This window comes from Mobula hypostoma, chromosome 22 (genome assembly GCF_963921235.1).
Source record: "Mobula hypostoma chromosome 22, sMobHyp1.1, whole genome shotgun sequence".
NCBI classification, from domain to species: domain Eukaryota; kingdom Metazoa; phylum Chordata; class Chondrichthyes; order Myliobatiformes; family Myliobatidae; genus Mobula; species Mobula hypostoma.
The window spans coordinates 30,724,658-30,738,354 of NC_086118.1; the positions used below are offsets into that span (position 1 = coordinate 30,724,658).

The 13,697-nt window shown below is 39.6% G+C and overlaps 1 protein-coding gene across 3 annotated transcripts in view; it reads left to right on the plus strand.

Annotated features, from left to right (window-relative positions):
• Positions 1–10,119: 10,119 nt before the first annotated feature.
• The window catches only part of LOC134360246 (netrin-1), a 201,512-nt gene continuing 197,934 nt past the window's right edge, over positions 10,120–13,697 (plus strand). For 2 of the 3 annotated variants that reach the window (XM_063074366.1, XM_063074368.1), the window contains exons 1-2: positions 10,120–10,269; positions 10,520–11,584. In XM_063074366.1, the coding sequence (XP_062930436.1) occupies positions 10,567–11,584 (1,018 nt within the window). In that variant the 5' untranslated portion in view covers positions 10,120–10,269; positions 10,520–10,566. Of the gene's footprint in view, positions 11,585–13,697 lie in introns of all 3 variants that reach the window. The other variant, XM_063074367.1, reaches the window with a different exon arrangement.

Genomic DNA, 13,697 nt, shown 5'->3' on the forward strand with positions numbered 1-13,697 from the left:
CAAGGTTCAACGATGGTTTCAATCTCTGTCCAAGTGGGGACACTTTTGATCTTTGAACAGGCTATTGACTCTGGTTTGATTCAGCAATGTAAACCAAAATGAAACATTCCTAAAATCCCGACTGAGTCCAGTCTTTCGGCAGTGTCCATTTCACAACGTTCAGGTTTATTCTGCCAACGTTTGCATTGTGCAGGTGATTACACTGGCACGTTGCCTACAATCCTGCCATCCCATAAAATGCCTCAATTTGTAAATAAAAAATTAATGTACCCAATTTTATTTTGTGTTCAGGTCATGTGCCATTTAAACAAATGGGTTATTTTATAAAGTCATAGATTTATACAGCCCAGAAACAGGCCGTTCAGCCCAGCTTGTCGATGCCGGTCAAGTTGTCTACGCCAGCCAGTTCCATTCGCTTGCACTTGACGCATATTCCCTAAACGATTCCTATCAATGCATCTGTCTAAATGCCTTTAAAACCATGTACTTGCCTTCTCCACATATTTTCCGGATTTAAATATTATCATTTTATGAAGTACATTTATTTTTCTTGTACGAGTCAAGTTAGTTAATAAAAGTTCCTTACAGAAAATGTGCCATCTTTCAAATAATATCAATTGTCTTGAATTGAAGCGATACGCATCAGTGTAAAATGACGAAACGAACAAAATTATCACCTGGTGGCGCCATTGTGTTCTGCAAAGCAGGCGCTGTAAACAGTCCTTTCCTCCTCAATACTGTCTCCATCTATTTCCGACAGTACGTTTCTTATAACATTTAACCTTCTCATTTAGTTGACAATATTAAAGTTTGTTATTAAACAGGATATCCTCCCACTTATCGGGAGATGATACCAGTCTATCAGTTACGATAGTTGACTCTTGGAAAGCTGCAAACAAGACATTTCCCCAATCACCATACATTTTAATTCTCTTATTCTCTTTAGAAACGAAATAATTTTTGTTTGAAATTTTTATTATCACAGTAAAATGTATCATTCATTGAAATTTCTATAATATTTATTCACACTTACAAATCTTAATGTTTAGAAATAATTTTGTTGTATTTGTATACACTTTAGACATGAAACTTCATTTCAAAATCTATTTTTATAGGTTTGTTTAATTAGACATTGAGAATAACTCATAAACATTAATCATTTATTTATAACTTGGGTATGTGACCCAAGCGCCATCCATTCGTGCCTGACCTCGAAACGAATTGTGCATACTTGCTGCAATAATTCTGTTCTTTAGGGTCGTGGTTTGAATCCAAATAATGGTTCGATCACACTCAGACGATATCTTCAGGATCCAATGAAACGATCATTTGGATCGTTGCATGGTGCCAAAGGCATGGCAAAACCCTGTTTGCATTCTTGCACAAAATGAGAATGCAAAATTCCGCGGATGATGTGCGCGCGAATTTCGGTAATTTGATTACACGTGAATTGGTTATAGGAAGTTATATTAAACCACTCACATTAGTCGCCCGGTTAACAGGAATGAACGTTATTTCGGAGACTTAAAGGGTTTCTGAACGTATTTATTGAAGAAATAATTTGCATCGGGGGCTTATATTGTGAAGCTCCTGGCGGACTATCGCAAGGCAAGGAATTGCCTGGAAATGTGTGCTCTTCTGTCAGCTGTAATGATGGGATATCAAGTTCTCGATGAAAGTGCCACAGGATCGCCCCATACTGCAAATTGCGTATAGGGAATGCTGCCAATTTACACTCAATTTTAAAATAATAATGTGTTAAGATGCAGCCTGGCTCCAATTATTGTCTCAACAAGCAGATCACATCTTGATGGGAATCTTCAACAGCAAATGAAGGAGCTGCCCTTTTCTAGAGTGGTTTATAAAATCTTAAGGGGCAGAGGTAAAGAGGAAAGAGAAAGTGAAGAAACAGGATATTTCCCATTTAGATTCTTGTTTTGTTTATTCGTCACTTTACTTTGTTTATACAAGTCTAATCTGATAGTTTGATAAAACACTTAAAAGATAACCATCTAAACTGATTACGGTCTGATTTCCAGCGACAGTTTTTATCACTCGCGTCAGCGCTCTCCAATATCTGCGCGTTATGTTTGTCTACTAATCAAGTCCTCCAGAGAAACTGTGACAAACATTGGATGACTGCAGATATCTCAGTCATCCAATGTTTTATGAAGTGTCCTATGAAGTGTGAAAGTAGTTATAAACCGCTGACTTGGGGAAGTCAACGTTTTTATTTTCAAAACATCCACTTAATTCTGTTAAGAGCTGAGTGACAAGCGTTTGCCCTGGGTTCAGTTGCGCCCGCCAAGAGTTCCTCAATGTTTGGACATGGCTAGTGGTTGTATGTCGAAGTTTTGGCTGTTTTCAGTAACGTCGTGAACTTGTTATTCTGGGTTTCTAAATCCTCGACACTGTCGATGCATTAACCTTTTAAAATCTTTTTTGTCTATTTAATTAATTTTGTCAAATCACTAGATGGAGATTTCACGTAACGTCTAAGCTAATGTGGCCGACCTAAAAGATACCCTGCGCGATTTCAGAAGGCAGTTTCGAGTCGATCATGTGGATGTTGTGTTCAGTGCCACCGAGGAACCAGTATGGTCTTATGACAATCCGATAATTTCATTGACGCCATCAATAAACCTGCAGTTGAAATTCTAGATGTATCAATTAACTAAATGTAAATGCGAAGTAAGTGGGATCTGAACACATTTCACCTCGTGAATTCGGGCCTCGGTATTGCGATTTCAATGAATAACCTTGTCCTGCGTAATGCAAATTGTTATTTAGAACGGCGTCACTGTTCTTCACAGACCGTAAACCAGTAGCAGATTTTTTTTTAATCACTGGAAGTTAACTACCAAACTATTACTCCTATTGCATTATCGTTTTTGTGTGATGAGTCAAACTTATTGGGAAATGATAAACCACGTGTTACTAGATTGTACGCTATTCTCTTAATCTAGTTTCAATAATAATTGTTCTCCATCACATCCACTATAATATAAATAAAAACAGAAGTGCAAGGGTTTCTGCAGATGCTGGAAATCATTTTTATAAGACTGCCTCCTCCTGTGGCAACTGAAACTCTTCAGGAAACGGAATTTCGAGCATTAAATCTAAAATGCTAACTCAAAAAGCAATCAATACAAGAACAAACATGTATATATATACATGTATACTCCATACCAACGCAGATGGATAACGCAAGAACTTCACGTGAGCATACATATACTTGCGGGTACCCAGAATTTACCCATATTTACGCATTTCATACACACAAATTACGCTTGGAGTTTGATACAAAATCCGTCTGGTATCTTCATTTGGTAGTTATTTCAGTCCTCGTTCAACATGGGTAAATTTGGAAAGAGGTTGAATCTGTTTGCAGGTGTATTTAAATTCAAGTGGAAAAGAGCGTGATTCCCGCATCTTCACATGGTCTCAGACTGGTTATGACTTGAAGAAGTAATCTTCGATAACCTGTGCTGCAAAACTCGGAATTAATATAAAATATCGCAGATTACTGCGCTATAGGTGACGAGCCTATGAACGCTTTCAGTTTCCAACCTGAACTTGGCGCCTATTTTTAAAACTGCAATTGTATCTATATAAAACTATTGTTTTTAGGGGAATGCGTATGGTAATTAATTGTATGCTGATTGCATTTCCTGAAACGTCGTTTTACAAAGTTACGTTTGTTCATTAATGTAGCGAAGCAAGCAAATTTCTAAGGATAAAATTCTGAGGAAGTCTGACAATTGGCGTTTCGTTCCGGTTGATTTCAACTTGTTCTCCGAGATCCGCCCCCTCCCTTCCATTAAAATGAAATTATTAGCAAAAACATTGGCGTGTTGACTTTGGCAGAGTTTATAAAGAAGGTCGAAACCACACAACAAAGATTTCTTGGCAAACTGGCCAAAAGAAAGTTATCCAGAAGAGACGATAGATGCGGGTATCTGTTCTGGGTACAACACTGGTGTCGGCTGTAAAATTCAGGTTAGTATCACTCTTCTTTCCCCTTCTGTCAGGGGAAAGTCGACATATCGAAAAGCGTACATATTAGATAGAAAATGGTTTTGGTTGGTACCCATTAGGTTTTAGACTGCTGCTTGGTCCAAACTTGACATATTTAATAGCTGAAGGCTGTGCAGTCAAAGATGGGATGCAAACACGTGTGCAGCCTTTAGAATGCTAAATAATGGGAAATGCTCTCGCTGCAATATGTGCACCGACTGGTATCTCCACAGAATTGAAAGTTTAGTCCCTGTTCTTCTTGAAGAGGGTGTTTGTTTAAATCTTTCTTAAAACACATAATTTCACTTCGAAGCTTCCTCGTAGGGTCTCTTGCACTGAACAGCTCCTCGTAATTAATTTGGCATTTTAGAATAGCGACTGGGCTGCATAATGCCCGCATTCATCCCTACAGTCTCATCTAAAAAAAAACTTTCAGAAAAGCTTTCAAAAAGCCAGAAAATACCATTCCGTTACTGTTCAAAGGAACTGTCAGTCCGCGGAATAAATCGCCGCCGATTACTCGCTGCTTATTTAAACAGGCCTTCGCGGATTTCCATAACCCTACAATTACTTAGCAGCACTTTTTTGTGTGTGTGGTGGGGATGGTGGGTGTAAGGGTGGGGTGGGGGAAGGGTGCTGGCTGGATTTCACACAAGGGTGCGTAGCAGTGTGGTAGAGATTGGTCTGTAGGGGAAATAGCATAGAAAGCTAACTTTGCATCTGCGTATTAACTGCATTTTAGCGAGAAGAGACCATCGGCCTCCCAAGTCCCAAGGGGATGATACAAAGATGGAGCGCTGAAAGCCCTCTGGTCCCTCAAAGACTCTCATTTGCTAGAAAGTGCAATCGGCCCTGCAGTCCTTAAGTTGGGCAATACCAATGCAACTTTTCAACCTACTTTCGAAGGTTGCCTTTAAAAGGATGTTCCGATTTATTTTTGCCTCGTACTTGTATTGCTGACGCACCTTGAGGGAAAGAGGAACCATTATAGCAGAGGGAAATTTAATTCTGACACGATCTAATGTTCATCTCATTCGAAGTAACCTTTACGTGGTGGGGTAGTAGGTGTGAAGGGAGAATCACGCGACCCATCAGTCTGCTCTAGCCAGTTCTGATTTCGAGGCCTGTTCCATTGGAAATTCGTGTTTCTAACACACACACAAACGAGAAAAGAAGGGAGAGAGAGAGAGAGAGAAAGAGGAGTTTATTTTATATTTTGATGCATTGCCCCATACAGGGTTCTGGTTCTATACTAATCGTAGGTTATCAGAAATCGAGATATACTTGCTTTAAATTAGAGACATTTCATGTTTTAAAAAGAAACACATCCGCCAAGAGAATGAAGCCGAAAGTTAAATATAGTTCATTTAATTTTTCATTAATGCGCATGAAACGCGAGCGCATATTCCACTCTTGATCAATAGCATCTTCTTAAAACATAACGAGCATAGTAACATCTATAAAAAAAATACGCGAGGTAACTTTAAGTGTTCATCCCTGGATTTGTAAGAATGAAAGGTATGATGAAAGGTATGTTCTCAGTATAGTAAAAAAATTAATCAGAGGCAATTTATTAATCTACACATGCAGTAAAAAGTGAATAGATAGTGTTTATGACACAGACTTATCTTGTAAAAATTAGCATTACAGTTGTCATTTCAATAAAAAGCGACACAACAGCAAATATTGGCGGATATTTGGAAAGTTGTTTTTGCGCATTGGCTTATGCGAGAGTCAGTGACCTGCAAACTGAAAGATGTGGACTTTAATTTTATCCACCCTGCCAAAATACATAATAATTTAAAGGGGAGGGGTGGTAAAATTCGATCAACACAGTAAATGGACGTGTGGCTATCCGCCTGTTCTCACAGGTGGGAAGTAAACACACTTTGAATTATTATAACAGTAATAAGCTGTAGCAACAAAAAAAAGATGGTATGACTCTCCGATTGTTTCATCTTCAGTTTCGATACGCTTCATTGATATATCTCTTCATTTTTTTTATCGACCGGGGTAGAATTCACAATGATTCGGTAAAAGACTTATCCGATTTCTGGTTTTACAACTAAAGGTAAAGAATATGCAGGCAGCTACCTCAATGAAGGCCGACCTAATCATAAAACAAAGGTTATGTACCCTGAGCGATGGTAAATTATCTCAGATGTTAGGTCCTTTTCTATATCAATGTTAAGGAGTGATTCAAAGTAAAGTCATCAAAATGACAACTTTGGTTAATGATAAGGTTGTTGAAAAGTCGTGCTTACTTCTAAAGTAAGGCTTGTACGATGCTGAATAGTACACAAAGATGACCATGAGTTCTGCAGTAAACTGTCATTTTAACCAAGTGCAATAAAAGAAGAGCCGAATCTTATGATAAGACACGGTTGCATTTCGATACCCAAGTCAATAAATGAAACGCCTTTTAAAACCCCCGGTTATAATTAATTCTGAATAGAATCACTTTTGTTGTGCTCTGTTTTGTACTACAGCAGATTGGAAAATCTTTGAAACGTTTCAGTGGCCTTATCATTTACATTAACTTTGTGCAGTTCCAGTAAAATAAAAAAGAACCACTGCACAAAAGCTGGTCCCGCTTTCCCTGGCAGAACAAACGTTTTGCTGATTGTCTTTAGTTGCAGCAGAGTGCGAGGCTGGAATACAGTGCTCAGCCAATTCAGTGTGTTTGGACAAGCCGAACATTGTTCTTGCCATCAACAAATTGGAGAGGGGTCATCTGGCTCGTCCCTTGTGTTATATTCACTGTGTGCATCTGAGACCAGATACGGCTGATGTGAAAATCACCCGCTTTGACCGTAAGGACAAATAATAGGCATAAGAATACATCAATAAGACCTGTGCTACCACATCAATGAGGCAGATTTCCAATGGCAAAAAGTGACTTTTTCTCCAATTGCTAAATAGTTATTTAAAAGTTTCCGATCTACTCTATCTACATTTATACTTGATTCATTAATTCATACCGAATTACCATAATTCTCAGCGTCTGCATTTTTTTCCATCCAGGTAAACTTCTCATGACATTCATTTCTGTTTGGGAAGAAGAGCAGTACTGTATATGCTGAGCAATAAATAAGTTTTTTATTGTAGTAGATCGAAATTTCATTGTACATTAAATTAAGAAACATAATTTATTTTCCTATAAAATATAAACTGGGAGTAAACTATATTTAGAAAGTTCATTTGTAAAACATAGAGGAACGAGTCGGTCAAATGTGAATTGATAAAGCTGTCACTTTTCCGCTGCTGTTAAATAAATATAACACTGAGGGCAATCTCCCAACTACCAGGTTGATTAAACTGAATGCCTATTTGGAACAGGGGACTAACACTACAGCTCGTTCATTTTACAATAATTAACCGGGAAAATATTCGACCAAAAAGTTGGTGTTTTTAAGCAGATGCCCAGCAGCTTGTTGTTTAAATTGCTTTGAGTTCGACCGACCATCTAATTAGCTGGTGAGTTACAAAAATAAAGAACACATTTTACAGAAGTGTACTGTAATATACTGTTTAATATACTGTACTTTTAAACGTTGTAAATTTCAACCGGATAGATTCCAAAAGTTAGTGGATGTGTTCATTGATTAAAACGAGTTGCTAAATGAAGCACAGGTCTTACTGAATATGCAAAACTGTTTCCAAAAGAGAATGTTTAATTTAAAGTGAAATTTTATTTGTCCTTGCGGCTTGGGTTGGGGTACATTTGTTTAAGAATCAAGAGCCGAAAGTTTTCATCGATGTAATTCGATAAAATAAATCAAGTATTTTAAATCCTTAATATAAATTATTCGCAATAACTTCACTCAAATTATTAGATTCTTGCTGCAAGTGTTTTCTTTTCTGTTTGAAGTTCTTTATTTGCATACATTTTCATTTTACCTTAAATTAGGGGTCACATCAACGCGTTTAACCGTTGCTGATTAAGATATCTAGAAAGAGATGAATTATTTCAATAGATGCTGCCGACAGATTTTTCAATTAGTGGAGCCTTTGAAATGGTTTCACGCTCAGAAATGTTATCGGATTGACAATGCAATGTTTCGAACTAATGCCAAATCATTCAATACAAAATTCTGTCACCATTAATCCTCAAATTGGGATATAATACTGTGTCCCTCAAACGTACATTGAACCCTTTGAACTTCTGGTTTTAATTTTGATTTAAAATACTTTTAAAAGATCAATTGATTGTAGGTGTATTACGAAAATAAAATCAGACTCTTCTTATTAAATGGCCCCTGGTTACAAGCTGTTATTATTAGTGTTAATGATTTGTCTTCTTCCTAATTGGGATCTAGGTAGCGACCCCAATGAGTCCGGGGTGATGGTGTTGTAAAAACGATTTGGGTAAGGTATTATGGGCTATTTCACGGTGAACAGTTAACAAATCCTGCAGCATGCTGACAGGGGACAGGCCACGCTGCTGAGCCGGGGCTTTCCTGCGGGGACAGCGGCTGGAATCCCAAAGCCACCCCACTGAGAGAGCAGGACTGAGGCGAGATTAATCAGGGACTAATTCAATTTACAACAGCCCATTTATTCAGCCTCCTTTTTTCAAGCAGAGCCTCACAGAAGCATTGTCGAAGCAAATTTGCATAGTCCAAATCTGTAGTTCTGATTGCCACAATAACAGGTTCTTGATTCCCTACCCCCACCACTCCACCTTACTTTGCAAGCAAGATCACAATAATCTACTTTCAAACGAGTTAATGTGGTTTACCTAGAAACAGAAACGCAGCTACATTTCACGCACACGCACACTGCATCCAAGATGCGCAGCTATACTAGAATTGCTTTATAGATAATTTCTGACACCCTTTCAGCAAGGGTTTAAGGCTGCATGTATAAAGAAATACTTCTGGAAACTGCAGTTCCTTTCTCGCTTTTGTTTGGGCTGCGTGAGCACTTTTTTTTATTCAGCAACTTTTTGGAAGCGGCCCTGCGCTGTCTCCGAGTTAACAATTTCATTGCAGTGTCAATCATCGTTTACATGTGAATTTGTAGCAGCCTTTTGTATTGTAACAAAACTGGCGCGGAATGCCTTCCTCGACCATTATTACACGCATTAACATTTTAATTGCACTTTTTGTAGTTGTATCTTGATATGCGTTAAATTCTAGACCAACAAGTCGTGTTTGTAAAGGGCTTCCTTTGGCAGTTCTGTGTATCCCACTTAATTGGGAGGGGGCGATACCGATGACACTGTAAACCAGCATTTGGACGAGCCTAGTTGCTTTTCAGAGAACATGCAACTAAACAAACGACAGGTGGCTAGGGGAAATCAATTCGTTTATGTGATCTTATACGTTGTGTGAGGCATAGTTTTCGTTTTTCAGTCGTACTCACGGTTTGAGAAATAATTTTGATATTCTTATGTCAGCGGTCTCTTGGCATGTAATTCGACACATAATCACGTATTCTAATTTCCACGATGGAAACGCGTGGGTATTGAAGGGAATCTAATTATACACCAAATAAATGCTTTGAGGATATGTTACTCCATTTTAAGCACAAACCATCATATTTTAAGTCTTCATTGCACTCCTGCCACAGATTTAAAGGAAGGAAATTTGACCATGAAATAAACTCGTGATTTCTGCTGATGTTGGGAGTGTATAAATTGTAATATATTGTCGATCGAAAAATAATATACAACTCTTAAGATAAAGATGGATTTACCACGTAACCCAGTATCCTACTGAAGAGGCGAGAATAGAGAGGCAAAGCAGAATGACATTGGCAACCGTCTGCCTGTTTCTTGTATTTGTGTTCGCACCTGCAATCTCCACGGAATTGCTAATATTTGGGTATATTTTTGCACAGCAGTTACCATCTGTAATCATTTCCCGCCATTATTTCACGTTGTTTCTTGTCCGTTTTAAACGTTTCTTTCTCATTAAAACAGATTTATCATATGTGGATCCCCATACTGTAGAATCAAACAACAGCGGTTTGAACGGGCCGTGTTCAGTGATTGCAGAGGCTGTAAACAGTCTAATTGGGCTCGTTCTGTGGCTGGAGCTCCATGTGAAAGAATGCCTGCTTGCTATTGATAAACTACCAGTGGATGTCGTTGTTTTCGCTCCCTCTGTGTGTGGAATGACACTCTCCGTCAGGGCACAGAATGACCTCGAGCTAGCAAGAGTTGTGCACGTCATTCACTTTCTATGCAGACACAAGGCGCAGAGACAGAGAGTCCCAAAGGGAGGAGAGACTCTCCTCGATGCCGGGGTATGGAAATGACTGATGCACAGTGTAGAAAGCGTTCTCTTAGCTAAAGAAAAGGGCATCGGTTTTAGCATTGTTCTGCTTTCAATCAAAGCGTTTTACAGATAACACTCCACGCAGTATAGTCACCGAAAGAATGAAAAGGAATCTTGAAACTTAATGTTACCAGAAATTGGAAAACTATTTTTTGATCTTTTAATTTATGATAACTGATCTTACTGTGCATTGCGTTTCTGTATTTTTTTTTAACTAGGATCCTTCGTCGTAAGTATCGAGGCTACACTGTGAAGGGAGAACAAAATGCTGTTGAGTTTTTGGGAGTTTGCATGCGCTTTTCTGGGTCTAAGCTGCCTGGTGGAAGGAGTCCGCGGAGGATATGGTATGAGCATGTTCGCAGCTCAGCAGACTCCCCCAGATCCCTGCTACGACGAGAACAGCAACCCCAGGCGCTGTATCCCTGACTTCGTCAACTCCGCTTTCGGCAAGGAAGTGAAAGTTTCCAGCACTTGCGGCAAACCCGCGTCGAGGTACTGTGTGGTGACGGAAAAGGGAGACGAGCGGTTCAGGAATTGTCACATCTGCGATGCCATGGACCCTAAGAAGGCTCATCCGCCAGCCTACCTGACCGATCTCAACAATCCTCACAACCTAACCTGCTGGCAGTCGGAGAATTACATCCAGTACCCTCAAAATGTAACCCTGACTCTCTCTCTGGGCAAGAAATTCGAAGTCACGTACGTCAGTCTGCAGTTCTGCTCCCCGCGACCAGAATCGATGGCTATCTACAAATCGATGGACTACGGAAAATCCTGGGTGCCCTTTCAGTTCTATTCCACTCAGTGTAGAAAAATGTACAACAAACCCAACAAGGCTGTAATCACAAAACAAAACGAGCAAGAGGCCATCTGCACCGACTCCCACACCGACATGCATCCGTTCACAGGGGGCTTGATCGCTTTCAGCACCTTGGACGGTCGCCCCTCGGCGCACGATTTTGACAACAGCCCTGTCCTTCAAGACTGGGTCACTGCTACAGACATCAAGGTGGCCTTCAGCCGTCTCCATACCTTCGGCGATGAGAATGAAGACGATTCGGAACTAGCCAGGGAGTCCTATTATTACGCAGTCTCCGATCTACAGGTCGGTGGCCGTTGCAAGTGCAACGGCCACGCGTCCAGGTGCATTAAGGATCGAGATGGCAACCTGGTTTGTGACTGTAAACACAACACTGCGGGCCCAGAATGTGACCGATGTAAGCCCTTTCACTACGACCGACCCTGGCAGAGAGCCACGGCCAGAGAGTCCAACGAGTGTGTAGGTAAGAACAAATTTCCATCTCTGTATATAAACAAAAGGTCTTGCACCAGCCGCGAGCAAGCGAAAACGTTCAAATCTAAAGCTCTATCAAACGTGCACTATGTTAACTAAGTCAGGAAAGACAGTCAGCGTGCCTTTGATAATCTTTTCAGATCTCGGAGCAGTATCTGTCTTTGCGCTTGTAACATATCCAGGGAAGATACTTAAATCATTCCAACACATTAACGATACAGCTCCACGTTAATGGCGTAAATCGATTTTTTTAACGAGCTTACATGTTATAATCTCATGCGGTTGTCCCAGATCCTCCGTCTAAATTGCAGCAATAAACATACTCTGGGTGTATTGTTAATTATCTACTTAAAGCGCGACAGTTTGAACTCTGTCCTATATTCATTGCCATTATTATAGGCGCGATATCAATTGTGTACCAAAAGGCCATCTGATCGCCATGCTTTCTGTGCACTGTTAATACTTGAGTGGTTACCGACAGCGACAGTTTATCAACAGGTTCAAAACAAAATTTACCTGGAATCTTATTTCATATTCATTACCGAGTTGCTGATTCAACATTATTGATTTCAATGCAGGAGGAAATGTTAATTGTGAATTCCTACGAGTTTACAGAGAATAATATTGACAACCGGCGCAGAACAGGGTAAATTGACAATATTTTACAAAGTAAGATAGTTGGGAATTGAGCAAGTTTATTGTACTGCCAATATGATTTTCAGAACCCGCATATCTGTCTACGGCTGATATTCTGAAACCAGGAGACATTTAAACGGGACTCTCTGAACTTCCATATAAAGTAATCGCGCAAAGAGTCTGAAATCATCAGGAGCATCAACACACCACTCTGGAAGAATTGTCCTCCATTGTCTGTGGATGCATATTTATAGTGCAGTTGAAATTTTGGGGAAGCGGCCAGATGTTCAGAGGTGAAAACCATAAAACATAACACTCCTTATAAAGGTGGTGTCCATTTCGCTGTAACGCGACTTTATTGCACTGGAGTCTTTCTGAAACTAAAATGTAAACCTCACCAACAATCGCTGGAGAAAGTGTTGGTCCTAAATATCAGCCCGGGACACAATGTCATAGAACAAAATCAGTTTCTGGGGCACACAGTTCGGCACAAATAACGACAGGAACTTTCCCCGGCAATTTCGAGTTTAATTGCTCTAATTAATCGTGCAACTCCTTGCACTGTAAATATATGTTGTAGATTTGAAGAACTAGTTTCTGGTTGAGCGTTGCATAACTCTTGTTTTAGTACAAGACGCCGCAATCAAATAAATCTGTGAGTTCCGGTGTTTCAAGTGTAATCCGGCGAAACCGGTGAGATTTAACCATCGGATAATCCGGCGCTGCACAAATTCTGTCATCCGGAGGTAGGGTCAGTCCCACCCTACCATTTATTGGTGCTCACTATCATGAAAGGATTTATAATTTTACTGCTGCTGAACAGTAAAGCGTTTGCCTTTCATGTTTCCTTGGAGCTGATCAACTTTATTGCCCCTAGCGTAATAAAACAAGGCAATCCGGCTGGTGTTTTCAATTGAATTTATTTACTTATTTATTTTTGGGTTTGACTGAAGTTTAGATCCGAAACCGCTTTTTATCTCGCTCTGACAAGCCACAGATAAAGCTGTGTCCATTAATTTTAATATATTATTTATATAGGTAACCGCCAAATTAAGGCGGCAATTTAAAAAAAAAATCACCAGGTTAGGGAATGTATTCTTAAAAATTAAAAACATCGGCGGGTGGGGTGTGGGCAGGAGATAATCATTCAAATATACTTGCCATTTTAATGAGTTAAGTAATTACGCGTATCTGGCTGTTTAATTAATAACTAATTGTCAATTAATGCCATAGGACTAAACGTAAACGCTCGAGAGAGTGCTGGTGTGAATCCTTTGAATGGATGAAGTGTAACCTCTGTGAGATTACTTTCCTAATGACAAAACTCATACTTGTGTCCTGTTGTGGCTTCTCATCAAACGACTGGAAATGCCAAATCAATAGCTAAAATATGATACACCGAGCGGTTCTCTCCAATAAAATGAAGTACAGGAAAGAAGTACAACACACAATAAAAGTCTAAAGCA